Source organism: Heteronotia binoei, chromosome 21 (assembly GCF_032191835.1).
Source record: "Heteronotia binoei isolate CCM8104 ecotype False Entrance Well chromosome 21, APGP_CSIRO_Hbin_v1, whole genome shotgun sequence".
Classification (NCBI taxonomy): Eukaryota; Metazoa; Chordata; class Lepidosauria; order Squamata; family Gekkonidae; genus Heteronotia; species Heteronotia binoei.
In genome coordinates this window covers 60,777,558-60,794,976 of record NC_083243.1, presented here as the reverse complement: position 1 = coordinate 60,794,976, position 17,419 = coordinate 60,777,558, and the positions used below count along the sequence as shown (strand labels likewise).

At 44.5% G+C, this 17,419-nt stretch overlaps 1 protein-coding gene across 4 annotated transcripts in view; it reads left to right on the top strand.

Moving 5' to 3' along the window:
- Positions 1 to 17,419, top strand: part of AKAP6 (A-kinase anchoring protein 6) — a 432,373-nt gene that overhangs the window by 170,187 nt on the left and 244,767 nt on the right. For all 4 annotated transcript variants that reach the window (XM_060262489.1, XM_060262490.1, XM_060262488.1 and 1 more), the window contains one exon: positions 10,100 to 10,222. In XM_060262489.1, the coding sequence (XP_060118472.1) occupies positions 10,100 to 10,222 (123 nt within the window). The remainder of the gene's footprint in view (positions 1 to 10,099; positions 10,223 to 17,419) is intronic.

Here is a 17,419-nt window from a genome sequence, read left to right as displayed (position 1 = left end):
CCAATCCCTCTGGTGTCAAGGTGTTATTGGGGTTTCTGAAGAGTTATGGAACCCCCAGATGAAAAAAGAGCCCCTGGTTCTTGGGTAGGGATGCCATTCATCAGTTGGGGGTAGGGGATCCCCTGTTTTTTTGGACTCCTGTTTGCTGCTGGCCTGGTGGGAGGAGAGATATCCCACTCCCAAATATGATGTATTGGTGACACTCTGTTTTTTGGACAAAACTCTATGGTTTGAGGGCGATTTTATCCTAGACTTTTGTCCAAGAAGTAGAGCATCATTGCTGTGATGATGTCACTTCCATGTGACATCAGCATATTGTGGCACTCCATCCGCACTCCCAGAAAGTCCCTTCCTCTTCCTGCTGGCACAGTCATTGGACCTGGCAGGGAGGGCCTTCACATTGGACTAAAGTCACTAAGTAAGCCTCCATGACAGAGTGGGGATCTGAACCTGGAGTCTGACACTGTAACCACTACACCACACTGTTATTGCATTATTATTAGTCCTTATTTATCAGAGGTTTTAATGATCAGTGCAGACCATAAAGAGACCATGTCTCAGCGAGTGCTGAGGCCGTCTGTCAGTGGTAGAGCATCTGCTTTGCATGTAGAAGGGCCCAGGTTCAATTCCCAGAAGTTGCAGTTAAAAGGATTCATTAGGAGATGATATTGAAGTGATCTAACTGAGATCTGGGAGAGCCACTGCCAGTCACAGTAGCCATTACTATCTTGATAGGCCAATGTTTTCACTCAGTATAAGAAAGCTTCATGTAGGTTCATGCATAATGCATCTTTCATCATGTGTTATCAGCAGTGTTCCCCCTAAGCTGAGTTAGTGTGAACTAGCTCACAGGTTTTTAGCCTCTAGCTCACAAATTTTTGTCTTAGTTCAGAAAGGATAACCCCAGAGCAAATTGATTTATGCAGTAGCCAAATGACTTGCTCACAACCTTAATGCCAGTAGCTCACAAGGCAGAATTTTTGCTCACAAGACTCCAGAGCTTAGAGGGAGCACTGGTTACCACTTACCAGATAGCTTAGTAATTCTAAGGCCTGAGGGCCACCAGCTGCAGGTCAAGCAAGGGGCAGTCCTTACCCCATGCAAGGTGGGTGAGAGTTGCCAATGGAAGCTAGTTGGCCAGGCTCTGGCACAGGTACCCACTGCCAGGAGACAGCTGCTCAGTCCCCATAGGGGGGCAGGCACAAGCAGCAGTGGAAACAGGAAACTGCCCTTTTCCTCCCCCCTTCTATGGGATGGGAGCGGAGCTCTTCACAGTTGCCCCCTCAGAATGGGACCTGGGGTTATATACACCTCATACTGAATGAGCCCCTGAAGTAACCCAAATCCTCTTCATAGCTATGACCATAGCCCAGTTTTGTGGCAAGTTCAGTTTTTTTTTCTTTAATTGCAGATGGCTCTGCTATATTTGCAAATATTTTAAAGAATAAACACCTCTAGTTGTATTGTGATGATTAAAGCTCTTATAGAATCATGCTGTTAGATTAGGACGGTATTGTACAGGAAATATTTATATTTTGTCAAATAAGTGTTCATGTAATTAAATTAAATTATGCTTTTAATACAATTAAAAGTATACAGTTGGGATTTCTGCAGTGACAGTACAATACATGAATAAGAATTGTGTGAAACAGAAGAAGTGCCAAAAAAATATGACAGGAGAAACAGAAGCAATTACAAAGTTTGGTCCATGCTTGTAGCTTCTCTATGTTGGCAGTTGTTGGTTTTCAGTGTATCGCTTGGCAAGATAGTTCACTTTTTAGCGGTTTTAAGTTCCTCTTACATTTCTACAAAATCTGAAGTCTAACAGAGTAGTTTCATTCTAGACGGTCATGAACTGAATCTTTTTGTTGACTCAGGGTTGCTGTATCTTTGTTGACCATATAGAAGACCAGTGTATTCAGCAATCCCAGAAGCAAATGCGCATCTGTGTATCCAGTAAAAAAACCCCAAACCAAACAAAACCTGGGCTTGGTTCTCTTTTGCATGTGCTCCTGCATGCAGTGCTGCTTTTAGATGTGGCAACTGAGCACCCTCTTGGGGTCTAGAGCTGCTAGTGCATCTGTTACAGAGATGCATTCTGTTTCTAAAAGTCAGATGAAGTAGCGTCAAGTCACCACTGACTCATGGCGACTGCAGACAGCTAGAAGTGCATAAGTGGCTCAATTAGTCACATATATTATTCCAGTGGAAGATAATAACTCAATAGAGGTTTATTTCAACACCAGTAGCAATACATTTATGAAAATTTGAAGTCATGTAATACCTCCATTACAGTAAGCAAACATAGGCATGATGACATATTTAACAATAAAAATAACCTCAGGAAATAGACTTCAGCAACATTTTAACCTTTATTTTTTATTTTTAATTTTTAGCCATATTGCATTTGATTTAATCCATACCACCACCTAATTTTCTGACTTTGAATTGGTGCTAAAGTTGCCATCTCCAGTTAGGGTATTTCCTGGAGATTTGAGGAGGGTTGAGTTTGGGAAACAGAGGGAGCTCAGCAGGGATGTGATTCTATAGTCTGTCCTTTGAACGTGGCATTTTCTCCAGGGACATAGACCTCTGTAGTCCAGAGATCTGGAAATTCTGGGGAAACACCAGGGCGTATCTGAAGAATGGCAACTCTAGCTGTACATCTCCTGGGAGTTTCAGTGCTCCTTCTTTCCAGCATCACACTGCCATTCCTTTCTACCCTTTTTGCTTGAGCACAACTTAGATCCAGCTCTTAACTTCATAGTTGACTTTGGACATATATGACATTGGGCACAGGTGTGGTGACTTGATTCTTTGGGATAAACCAAAGAAGTCCAGGTTATGCAGAAGTCATTTCTCTTCAGTTGAAAGCATGCTGTAGTTCATCCATCCGCCTGCCTGGTGCAAAGCAGCCATTCCTCGACCGGGAGGTAAGTGCCCTCAGGGATTGTCCCCCCCCCCTCCCCAGCCCCATGCCTTGAACTTTTTGCAGGCTTTGGAAAGGGTGTTGGGGAAGGAACTTTAATTCTAGTGAATTTTGTGGAGACTGCAATTCTGCGCCATCCCTCCTGGAGAATGCTATCGGCGGGGGGAGGGGGTTAAAAGTTGGGAAGAAACTTTTTGCTGACTTTTTAGGGGGGGGGGAGTTATGCACATGGAAGGGGATCAGGGTGAGAACGAGGTTGTGTTGCAGCAACCCATGAGTAAGCACAGAAAAGCAGGATGCACATTCTGCAAACAAACAGGGCTCTGGTCGAGGGGGGGCATTTGAGTTGGGATTGGGGCAGCAACCTGGTCAGGGAGAGGTCTGTTCATGAGTAAGCACACGCAAGCTTGAGATGGGCCATTGGTCAGGGAGGGATTGGGACACAGAGGGGGGTGGTGAGCTTATTCTTGAGTAATCTCTCAGGCTGATGCATGCACTCTCCTGGAGCTCCCCCCCACTTGTCCTTCCATTGTGTGTGTGTTTTGCAGGGAAGGGGGGAGCCTTGCAAGAAATGAGAGGGGTAAAAATGTTAGCCAGGAGCCTGTTGAGTACAGCTGGGAGGGGGCTGCAAAGCAAGAAATGCACTCTCTAAAAAGAATTACACTTGGTAGATGGTGTTGGGGAAGCGAAGCTGCCTGGGGAAGGGAGGGAGGGAGGGAAGGGAGAATCTGCTTCTTGGAAAGAATCCAAGTGAGGAGGGGGGACCCAGGCAAGCTTCTGCCCTGGAGCCCTCTTTCACCCTGGCTTACTCTCTCCAGTCACATCCTGTGCCCCTCCCCTTCAGAGTTGTGGGGAAGGAGCTGGACCCCCTCTTTTCCTGAGGTCAGCAGAGACCCAACTTTGCCAAAGCTTGGGGGGAGGGCTTCCCCTCCTCTGTCCTGTTTGGTTGTCCCCAGATCCTGGAGTCTCAGAGTAAGGCCACACAACCTCTTTTGTCCACCCCATCAGCTGATCTGCGGGGGTTTTTAAATGGGAGGGGGAGGCACCTGGCCACCTAGTCGGGAAGCAGCAGAAACAGCCCCAGTCTCTCTCTCCCATTTGAAGACCCCCATGGGGGACCAGGACAGGGCGCAGGCAGGGGGGCAGCCTGGGGCAGCAAATATCCCAGTGCTGCCCCCCCCCCCAGTCTGTGTAAAAATGGTCTTCTATGAAACCGGTGCATGGTGCCAAAAAGGTTGGGGGGCAGTGGCTTAAAATGCAAAGGAGTTCCTGCTGTAAAAAAAGCCCTGTTTTGAAATAACTTTGTATATCTCCAAGGGCATTATTTAGCTAAACCTGGTTATGTGATGCTTGAGGGAAGTTTGCTAGATCCTTTCTCCCTAGCTGTGCAGGAACATTCCTGTTGTTTAGTCATGGACTGTGGCAGCCCCAAGGGTTCCTGCCCCAGTCCTTGTAATTCACCTAAACTCTGAGATACCAGTCTGAGGAACATCTCCTAGAGCATGGAATTGATGCCTTTGAGTGGCCAGCAAACATATTCCTTTTATCTTTACTACTTACAAGCACTGTAATTACCAGTTGTAACCAATTAGGGCCCTAGTAAGTCCTTTCCCTGCAGAGAGAAGTAAGAGGTGGACCCATAATCAATACAATTAAGATTCATGAGGTAAAATATTCCTGTTTGGACCTAGATGAGACCAGTATTAGGCCCACCTTAACAGAAAGGGAGGAGGGTAGGTGTTTCCACAATGACTTTGTTGCTGTAAAATTTGACTTGAAGACATGATTTTCGTACCTTCACTGCCCCTTACTCATCAGACTCCTCAAATTACCTAATATTAGCTCTCAAGTACTATTTTTTCATCATCCACTCTGAGGAGCCAATAGAGCCCCCTCCTCTCCAGACCACAGACACATTTATTTATGTATTTATGGGAGTTCATTATAATCCTTTGTTACTTGACCAAGCTATGCATATTGCAATTACATAAAAGTACAAGCCAGAAATAGGTCACATGGGGATATGAAGACAAGCCTTTCCTGGAAATAATAGTGTCCAAGGTCTCAGTGAGAAAGTGTGCCTACACTTAACAGGAAGTGGTTGGATACCTCCTAAAACACGCAACACATTACCAGCTGCAGGACCCAAGGCATTGTTTTATCTGTAAAGATATCTGTATCCATGACAAGTTTATCACCTCTTGGCTCTAGGGTTGCCAGGTCTGTGTGGAAAATACCTGGAGACTTTGGGGGTGGATCTGGGAGATGGCAAGGTTTGGGGAGGGGAGGGATCTCAGCATGGTATAATGCTATAGAGTCCACCCTTCAAAACAGCCAATTTCTCCAGGGGAGCTGATCTCTGCCCGCTGGAGACAGACCCGTAACCAGAAAATTTTGGGTGGAGGGGCCCAAGAGTTAAAAAAATTAGGTGGGGAGGGACATGGGGCTTGGCTGCTTCTTCCCTCCATTGGCCAGCCCGCCCAGCCCCAGCTCTCTCTTGCACTCTCTCTCTGGCTGTTGCTTTCTCTGTCTCCCTCGTTGCTGTCACTCTCCCGCTTTCTGCCTCACTGCTACTCTCTCACTGTCCCCTTCTCTCATGCTACTGTTTCTCTGTCTCTCCCACTCTCTCACTGCCATTCTCTTTCTCGCTCTCTCACTACCCCTTCTCTCTTGCATTGCTGTTCTCTCTCTCACTGCTGCTGCTCTCTCACTGCCCCCCTTTCTTGCTACTGCTCTCTCACTGTCCCCCCTCTCTCATGCTGCTATTTTCTCTTTCCCTCTCTGCCATTTTCTTGTTCACTCTCTCGCTGCCCCCCCCAGCCTCTTTCCTGTGCTCACTTGCTCTCTCACTGGTCCTGGAGGCCCTCCAATGGAGGGGCTCTACATAAGGAAGGGTTTCTTAATAGAGTGGCCTGACCCCACCCCCGGGCCCCTCCATAGCTATGGGCCTGGCTGGAGATCAGTTGTAAAAACCAGGAGATCTCCAGACCTTGAGGCCGGCAACCCTACTTGGCTCTCTTGTGAAGTAGAACTCAATTTATTAGATTTAAGTGGATTTCCCAGCTATGCCACCAGTGGAGGTGAGAAAATTCACTCTTTGAGGTGACCAGTTCACATAGAGGTAACTTTTCCAATATAGTTAGAAAGTTGGAGAATTTCAGTTTCCATGGGGCTTTGCAATTGTCTGCTTATTTAGGACATTTCTTAACTTCTCCCCCCCCCCCATGAGAAGTCAAAGCAACTTACAAAAAGTACCACCACAATTTAAACAAAAATATAAACAAACAGAACGCTATTTAAACAACAGAAAAAATAAGGTGCACTTACATGTCATGCTGAGCTGTATTGAGCTCCACTCTCTAGGGATGCCAGGCCTTCTGTTATAGCCAGAGTCCTGCAGGTATCTCCCCTCATTGCCCACTGGCACATCAGGTACCTGGTCCCCTGGGGAGGGAGGGAAAGAGCCAGAACTTCTTTTGCCCAATTCCCTGGATCACATGGGAGAAATACAAAGAAAGCACCTTTAAGACCAAGTGCTAATGTTATAAGCATGTTTTAAGGTTTTTTTTAAAAAAAATCTTTAATTGTGTTTGTCTGTGTCCTTTAAAAGTTTATATCTCTACTACCTAATCTTAAATAGGTATACACATGGCCTGACCCAATACGGCCCAGCCCGGCCTGACAAGGTCTCATTTATGTCATATCTGGCCCTCATAATGAATGAGTTCAACACCCCTGATTTAGAGTTTTTACTAAATGCACCCCCTGTGTGACTTCCAATTTATATTGAGTGATGTGAGCATGCCAGTGCAATGCCATTTCACCAGGCCCTGCCCCCCAATTCCTTCAAGGGTTTGGTGCTGCAGACCAACAAACCTATTTGTCACTCAAGGCCAAGTGCTACAAGCTGCATGCTGTGAACCAACGGCCAAGAGCCATTTGGCCCACACCTAAATATCCCTGTCTTTGGTCATGCCCAGTTTTAAGAACCTGCAACAGGATCAGCCTGAATCATGTGCAGCTGGAGGCATGTTCTCATAATTCTCCTCCCTTGTTGATGAGTTGAAATTTCATTTCATTTTGACTGTGTTCAGTCACATTGTCATTATTTTTCATTTGTATTCTGATTGCAAATGCTAATGTGTAGAATAGGGCCAGCCCAGTTTTCAAAAGACTCATGCAAATATTTATTGCCTTCAGGTATTTTTCAATATTTCACAAAGGCTATAAATAATAATCAGAGGAATATTAATAGCCTGTGCTTCATTAGGTATTCAAGCTTATCCTGGCAGCTCTTTTAGTTGCCACAGAACATTGTCCAGTGCTAGTCAAACATAAGGAAGTGCAAGACAAGTAAATAGTATCTGCAAGATGGGCCTGACTTATAGGAATATTAAGAATCATTGTGAAAAGAGATCTGAAGCACTTCAAACACTGAAAGCGCTACACAAAGCTTATTCTGCTGCTATATTTTACTATTGTTATTAGCAAGTTATTGGAAGAAAGTACAGGTTATTCAAGTGTTAGTTGAGATTCGTTGAGAAAACAGTAAAACCACATCTTGCTTACGGCTAGCATAAATGTACTTTCTATGTACTTCCTGGCAGTGTTATTTTGATGACTTCTACAGCACTCCTGCTTCTCCACTGGAATTTTAAACTCTGGTAAGCACAGGATTCCAGGATTTCTGTTGCTTGAAGATTCTGTAGATCAGTGCCAAGTGTTCTGTCAAGTCTCAGGCTGGTGATGAAGCTCTGCATATAATAGGGAAAAGCTACTCAGTACCACCCCTAGATGTTATAGGAAGACATGGTTGGGTCAGAAAATCAGCACAAAAAAGCACTCAAGAAATGACTAATGATATATGCCATCCTTGTTAGCTGCCACAAACATGAGCAGCACTGTTGTCTGATAGCATACTAAAGTCTTCTTCAGATGACACATGCACAGAAAACAGAATACCCAGTGGTTAGAATTTGATGCAATTAGAAGGAAGATTGAGAGGAGACTGTGGAACTCCTGCTGAAATAACTTTCAATAAGACTAGTTATACTACGGTTAAGCCTCCAGGTGGTGCTATTTACTTAGACAATGAGATTTAGGAACCGGTCAATGTTATCTGTCCTCTGATAGTAATTTTCAGTGTCAGGCTTTTAGTATTCTAAATAATTTTCAATTTCTACAGTTGTTTTCATTTGAACAGTCTCCATAAAATTTTATAGACATCATCTGAAAAATAGTGGGATTATAGTGATTCGTGCCTTCTACTAGCAAAGGGGCTTTTTTCTGTGTTATAAATAGCCACTGTAATATTTTCCAGTTCTTATATGTCATTTTCTAGCTTTTATTTTATACTACACTGTTCTTTACCAGCAAAACACATACTTGTCATAGTGACATTGCGGTCTTTGCTGACATTGCGAAGGGAACATTTATATTCTCCTAACATATCATAGCTTTGTATTATATTAGTTATACATATACTTGCTTATATACACATCTTAAAATAACAATTTTAACATTCCCTACTACTATAGTTTCCATTTTAACATTCCCTACTACTATAGTTTCCATATACACATCTTAAATCACAATTTTCCATTCCCTACTACTATAGTTTACTATAGTTTGCAGCTTTTATTGAAATGAGGAAAACATAAAATATAGAATGCTGTTTTGATGAAGCATTTAAATAGGAGAATTGGTATTTGCTGTAATTCTAAGAATACTTTGCTGGGAGTAAACCTGAAATGAATAAAATGGGACTTTCTTTTCAGTATACCTGTTTAGGATTATAGCAATAATATATTTATTTGTAAGTTGATTGCAGTTCTAAATGGGGGGGGTTCCCTTCAATAGTAAGTTTTCATATACATGATATTTTAATAAACTTGAGCTATCAGGTGCATCTCTTTCACATTGCATGCAGCCCACTGTCCCTTTCCTGATCTAGTAGAGGTAATGTGAAACAGATATATGTGTGCATATTCCAATTATATGCACAAATGAATGGTAGATCACTGAAATCAGCCCAATATCTGGGACTGTTCAAAAGTAAAGAAAGTGGCTGGATTTAGTTCTTCTCACCACACTTACTTCCCTCTACTTGTCAGACAGCTAATGTTTGTGATTGCAGTGATTTTACAGGGCTCCTCTTGGGCAGCCTGAGCTACTGCACATCATTGGACTAAGGCACAGTCTCAGATCTTGTTCAAAATAGTTCTCTCAGGAATTTCAGCACTTGCAAGCTCTTCAGTTTTTCCTCTGTGGTGACCTTTGATGTTTTAATGTTTTAAAATCAATTGGATCCAAGCCTGAGTGAGGCATTCCCCTCTGCCAAACCCTTTGCCTCCTGAGGCGGATGCTTCAAGAGTGTCCCCAAATCTCTCCCTATTTCCCATGCAGGACACATATGGCAGCACAAATCACAGGTGGCATGTGACAGTACAGATGTGGTAACAGGATCTGAGAATTTTTCCTCACCCAGCATTCTTTGTATACGAGGGGTTCAATCCAGGCCAGGCTTTACATGCAAATATGTTTCAAGGTGCAAATCACCTTTGCAGAACTGAGGTGGTTAACGCTACTTACAAAAACTATTTTATGCTCTTATTCCATTATGATGTCTGATAGGTACAGCTATTTTAAGAATATACGCATTCTATAGCAAGGAATATAAAACATTCAATACAGCATTAGCAGATACCACCTATGCAATTTCTACTTAGTTCTTAGTCAGGAATAGTTATTCGGAGATGTGTATTGTAAACTTTAGGTCATGCCATGAAAAATCTGGACTTTCTGGATTTAGAAATTCTGAAACCAAAAGGCATCATTAGTTTGCTCTTCCTGTTTTCCTCATTTCAGCCCTTTAGTGGCATTATTCATTTTCCTTTCTTCTTGTAAGAATATGAACATGCAAATTTCATCTCTTAAAAATGAGGTATAGATTATGACAAAATACTGCATAGCTCCGTCCTAGATGATCTCAGTCTCCCTATGTCTAGTGATACCCTGCCTTCAACACCCCAAGCCATCAAACACTGTAATTGCTGGGGACAGAGAAGTACAGTAGACTTATGGTATAGTTATATAGTCTGTAGTTGTAGACTATCCTTTTACTAACAGACATGCTTTTTCTTGTTGCTGTTATTTCTCTTATCGTGGAAGGGATTTGTAAGCAAGCTGGATGAATTCATTCACTGGTTAAATGAAGCCATGGAAACAACAGAGAACTGGACTCCTCCGAAGGCAGAAACTGACAGCCTTAAACTGTACTTGGAAACACACCTGGTAAGACAGCATTATACTGTGATTCACGTCAATAACATATCCTGTCCAGTTTTCCATTTTATTTGCTTATTAATGTCTATAAACTTCATTTTAAAGCAATAACATAATCTTGCTGAGTGTATTAAACGGAAATTTCAACCGGTTCATGTTCCCCCAAAAGAAACCAGGTTCATCTTTTAAGGTTCCCCTTTTGAGCCTGTGGTTGGAGAAAGGTGGGATCGAAATGTCCCCAATAAATTATTCAATCTTTTAAGCAAGTGTTGTGGAACAAAGGCCGTTTCTATAGGAGCCAGTATGGTGCTGTAATTATTATCTTCAGGAAAATAAATCGTACCACCACATGAAAGTAATAAGTAAAGGAAAAAATGGCTTTGCACTGACATTGTAAAATTTAAACAAGAATTCTTGTAATATTAATGAAGTTCTCATTATCAAGAAAATACCACTTTTTCTGCATTTTAAAACTCTGCCATTAGATCATTTAAACATTTTACGTGATGTGAGTTTTTATCACACAGCGAATTATCATTATTGTTCTTGTGCTAAAGGAAATACTGGAAAGTAACGGGTAACACTTGCATAGTGACACTTTGGAACCCATAGCAGACTGAAATGATAGGATGAAGGGATAAAAAAAGAAGATAGGACTGAACCTGTTCATCTGACCACATGTAGACTTTAATCCTGACAAGCATTTCCAAGGATGCAATTATTTTCATGGGCAGAGTGTGACTCTTTTTGTCTCTTCCTTCCTGTGGCAGTCCAAAATGCTATCCCCAAATGAAAACCCATGGATCCAAGCTATTTACTTTTCCATGTTACTATGAAATAGGTTTAAAAATGTTTTAAATAAAATAAATAAATAACATTATGGAATTCAGTTTCTGGAAAATGGAGGGTCTATATCTGCGGTCTTTTGGTCACTACTGCACTATCAGCTTTAATATATCTGTAATTTTTAAATCTTTATTTTGTCTATGTGCCTGCTCATCAAGATGATGTTTGCATGGTTGGTTCATGTGTATCATAAATGGTAGGAGGGGAAATGGAAAAGGTGACAAGAAGCATGATGTACACAGCCCTACAGATGTCTATAGTCACTTCAAATTTAGGTGTGTTATGGGACTTAATTTCTATTGGAATATATATATATATATATATATATATATATGCTGAAAAATAAAACGTCAGAAATAAGAGAATTTCCTTATTTAAAATGCTTTTAAATTATTGGATAACTAAAAGGGGGGAAATTTAAAATTTCTATTTTTCCAGTTTAAAATAGTTGTGATTGTTGAATATTAGCTTTGTCTGGTATTTTTCCAATGACAGGATGTTGTTAGGCCATATTTTATAGCGATCTCCTTTATGCATACAGAAAGGCTACATCCATATGGCCAAAAGGATTTGGAACATAGATGTCCCCTAAGTAGATGCTGGTAGTGTCTCATATACTATGGGGGAATTAAAAGAAAACAGGTCAGAGATTCCCCAGGGCATGTAAAGATAATTATTTAGTCTAGTAGACTGTGTCCTTGAAGTATAATGAATATAATATGGGAATGGACTGTAATTTCATTTTGACAAAATTGTAGTGGTAGACATGTTTGTGGTTTGAGACACTGTGAGCCCCAAAAGTCTATTCCCCCTCCCACATTTAAAAACAGTGTCTGTCAGTTACCTTTATGGGAAGCAGATGATAAATTATTTAAGAAGCATGTTTGACACTAGAAGATAGAGTTAGTCACTGCTTTGTGATCTGTATTTGATTAATTAGAATGTCAGTTCTTCATTGGAATTGGTCTGGCAAAAATTCTAATCTGTGTTTAAACAGAAGTCTCTGGAATTAAGTTTCCATTAAGTGCAATGTCAGAATTATCTTGATACTGTATTTACATTTGACACCAACATACAAAAAGGGAAGGGTAGGTGCTTAGCTCCCCAAAATCTTCTGCTCAATGGGACACTTCTTGCCATATTAAAAACATGCTGCCTTCCAAGCCAGTGTATTAGGGTTTACTCTTGACAGATCTGTTTTTTTCTCTTTGCTGCCCCTTTTTTCTGGATTACACTAATACAGGATATCTGCACAGTACCCTCTTTGTAGCTGTTTCAATGACATCTGAAAATATAGCTGCTCTTCTTAGCCTTTAACCTCTAATCTTTACCTTCCCATTTATTTTCTGTCACTTTAGAGTCCCTTTCCCATTCTCTTTCCTAAGGTCTTTTTAAGAATGAAGTCTGCAAGCATGGTTTATTCTTTTTAATATAACAGCACTTACTTTGTGAGTGCTTTATAGGTTTTGATTACTGTTAGAAGCTGCTGCTTTCCAGGGCTAGGGAATCGGTTGGGGAAGTCCTCTGCTATGCTCCATTAAGCAAAAACCTGATTTTTTCCCCTCAAAGAGTTGGGATATAACATCATGTAAACTCAGCATTCATATGGTTGATGGTTCATATGGAACTATCCAGTGCACTCACTGGTTATGCGTAATTAAGGTGCTGAAGAATTCACAGTTCTTCCATGGGAATTATTGAGCTAATGTATGAATGGAGGCTAAGTGTTTCTCTTCAGCAGATGGCCAGCACAGCCAATTATAATAGTTCCGATCATCTGTTTGGCCAATATATGTATGGAGTTTTTCTTGCCAGCTATATAGGTTCAGCCAAATGCTGCATGTGAGGGTTTGTGGATCAGGGTTCCAACAAAAGCATTGAGATGTGATCCAGGAGAAAGACACACAGTTCCTTGGTGCTGGGGGCAATTTTTTAAACCTCCATACCACCCTTTACTGTATATAAATTGTCCTTGCTGATTTCAGCTAAATATCAGGGTTGTGAAGAGACTCAGCTGTTCACAAGCTTATTCCAAATGATGGTGGCGAAAAGTGCTGTCAATTCGCAGCCGAATTATGGTCACCCTATGGGTTTTTCCAAGGCAAGAGATGTTGCCCCCCAAGGTCGGAATAAAGAGTCAGACACAATGGATTGGAATAAAATTGGGCCACTTTATTAAATATCAAATAAACGGCAAGGGCACCCCACCAGCAGCCTGGCCAGGGCTAGGGGTCACCGTGACCACTCCCCTGCCATTAGCAGGCGAGAGACCCAGCCCCCCAGCCTGAGCTGAGTGACTCAGCTCCCTCCAGGCAGGCCCAGCAGGGAGGCACGCACCAGAGGGCCCAGACCCAGAAGCATGTCTCGACGGAAAGGCACCCTCTAGCCAAGCCTCCAGGACGGTCTGCATTCCCAAACCTGGGTCTCCAAACCCCAAGGTTGATCATGCCAGACCCCTAATTCCCTAAAAGGGGAATGCTTCACAGTCCTCCCCTAGCCGCATAGTGCCCTAAACCCCCAAAACCTGCCAACTAAAGTGACCACCTATTTAACAGCACCTCCCGATAGCCAATTCCACAATCCGCTGCACTGCTATGCAGGGTAGGCAAAAAACACACCCCCAGCAACAGCCAATCTGCTGGGGCGTAAAAAATTCCTACCCGGCTCCCCAAATGAGGCAACCAGCAAACACCTACATAACAGACAGGGCGGGCGCGAGGGCCGATCTTCCCAGGACTGACAGGAGGGAGCGGGGAGCTAGCCGTTAAGACGGCCAAACCCCGCCCCCAACATTGCACGCCCAAACAGGCGAGTTCTGCCTCTTCCCTCCCAGGGAGGCAAACTGGGCTAAAGCAGCCTAGCAGCCACGCTGCAGGCTGCAAGCCCCAGATTGCCCCCCCAAGGTCGGAATAAAGAGTCAGACACAATGTATTGGAATAAAATTGGGCCACTTTATTAAAGATCAAATAAATGGCAAGGGCACCCAACCAGCGGCCTGGCCAGGGCTAGGGGCCACCGCGACCGCTCCCCTGCCATCAACGGGTGAGAGATCCAGCCCCCCAGCCAGAGCTGAGTGACTCAGCTCCCTCCAGGCATGCACCAGAGGGCCCAGACGCACGTCTCGACGGAAAGGGACCCTCTAGTCAAGCCTCCAGGACAGTCTGCATTCTCCAAACCCGGGTCTCCAAACCCCAAGGTTGATCATGCCAGACCCCAAAAGCGGGATGCTTCACAGTCCTCCCCTAGCTGCATAGTGCCCTAAACCCCCAAAACCTGCCACTACTAAGGCCAAGTCTCTACTTAGGGCTTAGCACCCACCGGGAGGCCCAAAGCCACCCGCAACCCTTGCCGCAAATCGCTCAGGAAAAGCATGTTACCCTTTTCCAAGAGATGCACCCTATCCCCTCTGTAGAGGTCAGGAAATTTGGACAAAATGTCCGGATGGGGCAAATAGTGGCCCAACCCCCCTTCTAACCTGCAGCCACAGCTGCTGATGAATACGATCCCATGGAAGTGACAGATACAAGGCAGCCCTTATCCAAAACTCCTGATCATATTGCAACCAGGCAGGGCCACTAAATGCCGTGTATCCCTTATAAATTATATCTGAATATTGAAAAAGGGCAGCTGCCCGCCACGGCTGTGCCCGGGCAATAACCCCAGCATAAATACAAAACCCCGGCAACCAATTTGCCCAGATCCTGTCTACTTTCCGTTTTTTTTTCAATTTCTCCTTCTCATCCAGCTCCTCCTTATCTTTTTTTCCCAACTCTCAAAAGAGCAGAGAAAAAATGTCCACATACTCCCCTTTCAGGATTTTCTCCCTGGTTGCGGAAAGCAAGTGGTCCCCTAATGGCAAGGCAACATCCCCAAAGGGCAAGGATGTAAAAGGAACCATCCCATAAGGGGAAGGTGCGCCCACAAGGGAACCTGCCAAGCCAGGATGCCCGGCGCCAGGGTAAGCACAGGTATTACCTTGCCCATTAGGCCATACCCAGTTCGGTATTGAATCAGCTCTCAAAGAAGCCGGCACCCCAACACCTGAAGCAAAAGTACCTTGTCCAACCCCTAAAACTGGTCCCCGTGGCCCCCATGGCCACACTTGTCCCACTCCAGCCTGCCAATTATCACCAAACCTACCTCCAAATCCAGAAGGCACCAATGGCAATCCGCATCCTGATCCTCCAGCCGTTGCCACCGTACCCAACTCGGAACCACTGAGGCCAGGATCCCTGCCAGGCAGCACTCCACCAAACCTGCCCTCAAGAATAGATAGCCTTGTAAGAATATTAGCTTGCCTACCCTTCTTAGAGGCCCTAACCCCCTCTACTCCACCCGGTGGAGGGATACCTGATGGCTGCTCCAATGCCCTCAACCTACTAATAATACTAGCATCCACAGCTAAATCACCCTCCTCATCAGACGAGGATGACGGGTGTGGTGCCCTCTTAGCAGGCGCTCTAGGAGCCCTAGGTGCTGGCTTTTTACCCTTGGGCTTCCCTGACCCTTTACCTCCTGCCATTATTACAGAAGAAGAAGAAACTACAAAATGGCCTCCACAAATGTCAACTAAAATGGCTGCCTCCCCTAAGTAGAGAAAATGGCCGCTCTATTGCTGTTATCACCACTCTTTTGACAAAGAAGGGCCTGAAAATGGCCGCCTACCAATGCCCTCTTCAATGGCAGCCCTGTTACAAAAGCAATCACTCCCTTGCCAGGGGACCTAAAAAGGTAGACTCAACTCCCCCCCCTTTTTTTTAAAGAAGGCAGCCACCAGCCATCTAGAACATCTGGGACTCAAACCTCCCCCAACCTACAAACCAGAACAAAGGAAGACCCCCCCAGGCTCCCCAAAATAATGGCGCCCAATGAAAGCCCAAGCCCCAACATAGTTAGCCCAAGCCCCCAACAGAGGCACCCCAGGCCAATTCAAAGCAGACTCCCCCGGCAACTAAGAACCCCCCCCCCGGGCAGCCACAAGCACCACTGAGCACCCGGGACTCAAGCCTCCCCCAACCCTCAAGTAAGGACAAGGAAGACCACCCCCAGGCTCCCACACAAAATAGGCAGCAGCAACGGCCCAAGCACCGTGCAAACACCCCAGCCCCCAGGCAAACTCAGCCTAGCCGATCCCAAGGTCCACAACAGTCCCTCGATGAAGCTGCCGCCGCAAAACCCGATGTGACCAAAAACACTGACGCGCTGCTCTCGTTCTTTCCCCGATCTTCCCAGGACTGACAGGAGGAGCGGGGAGCTAGCTGTTAAGACGGCCAAACCCTGCCCCCAACATTGCGTGCCCAAACGGGTGAGTTCTGCCTCTTCCCTCCCAGGGAGGCAAACTGGGCTAAAGCAGCCTAGCAGCTACGCTGCAGGCTGCAAGCCCCAGATTCAGAAGTGGATTGCCATTTCTGCCTCTGTGTAGCAACAACCCTGGACTTCCTTGGTCATCTCCCATCCAGATACCAGCCAAGGCAAATCCTGCTTAGTTTCTGAGAAGATTGGGCTAGCCTGGACCATCCAGTTCAGTGCAGTTCCATATACAGTTTCCTATTTTGGTTGGGTTTATATAATTATTTTGAGACTCTTGCAGCTGTATTCCAGCTATTAGAAAAGCCTTTCAAATTATGAACAAACAAGTTAAAAGATTTATTATACTAAAAATCCCATTCCTACAAGAAAATTCCAGTGGTCTCCTCAGCAGGCACTGATCAGATCTAGCGTCAACTGTGCTCCCAGATAGGGGTGTGCATTCGGTTCAGCCAAACCAAATCAACCGCCGAATCACCCCTGATTCGGCTGTATACGGAATCGCATACAGCCGATTCCAATTGGGGCCCATTATGCGGGAGCCGAGTATAGCTCCCCGTATACTTCCGTATAAATATTCGGAAGTATACGGAAGTCAATGCAAAAGACGGGAAAGGGGCTTCTGCAACCTCAGGGGAGCTGTTTGCCTCCTTTCCCGCCTCTCCCATAGCCTCCCTGGGATCAGGGAGGGGGGAAGGGGGAAGAGGAGCCCCAGCAGCCAATCTAAAGCATGCATTTGCAAAATGCATTGCAAATGCATGCTTTGAAGGGCCTTTGTGTAGCTGATCCTCCAGCCATCAGCAACAATGTTGTTCTTTTGTCTGTGTGTGAGCAAGATTGTGCTGTGCTGGCCCTTGGCCTCAGGCAGCTGCTGCTGCTCAGCCTTACTAGACTTGCTTGGAGTAAGAGAAGCCGTCTAAAAGGTAAGACAGTCTTGGGGTTCTGGTTTTTATTTTAGTTGGTAAAAGGACTTTTTAAGACTCAGAGTCCCTTTACTTGTCCAGATTTGGGCGGTAGGTACTAGCTTATTTGGGGGGGGGGGGGTTGCCAATT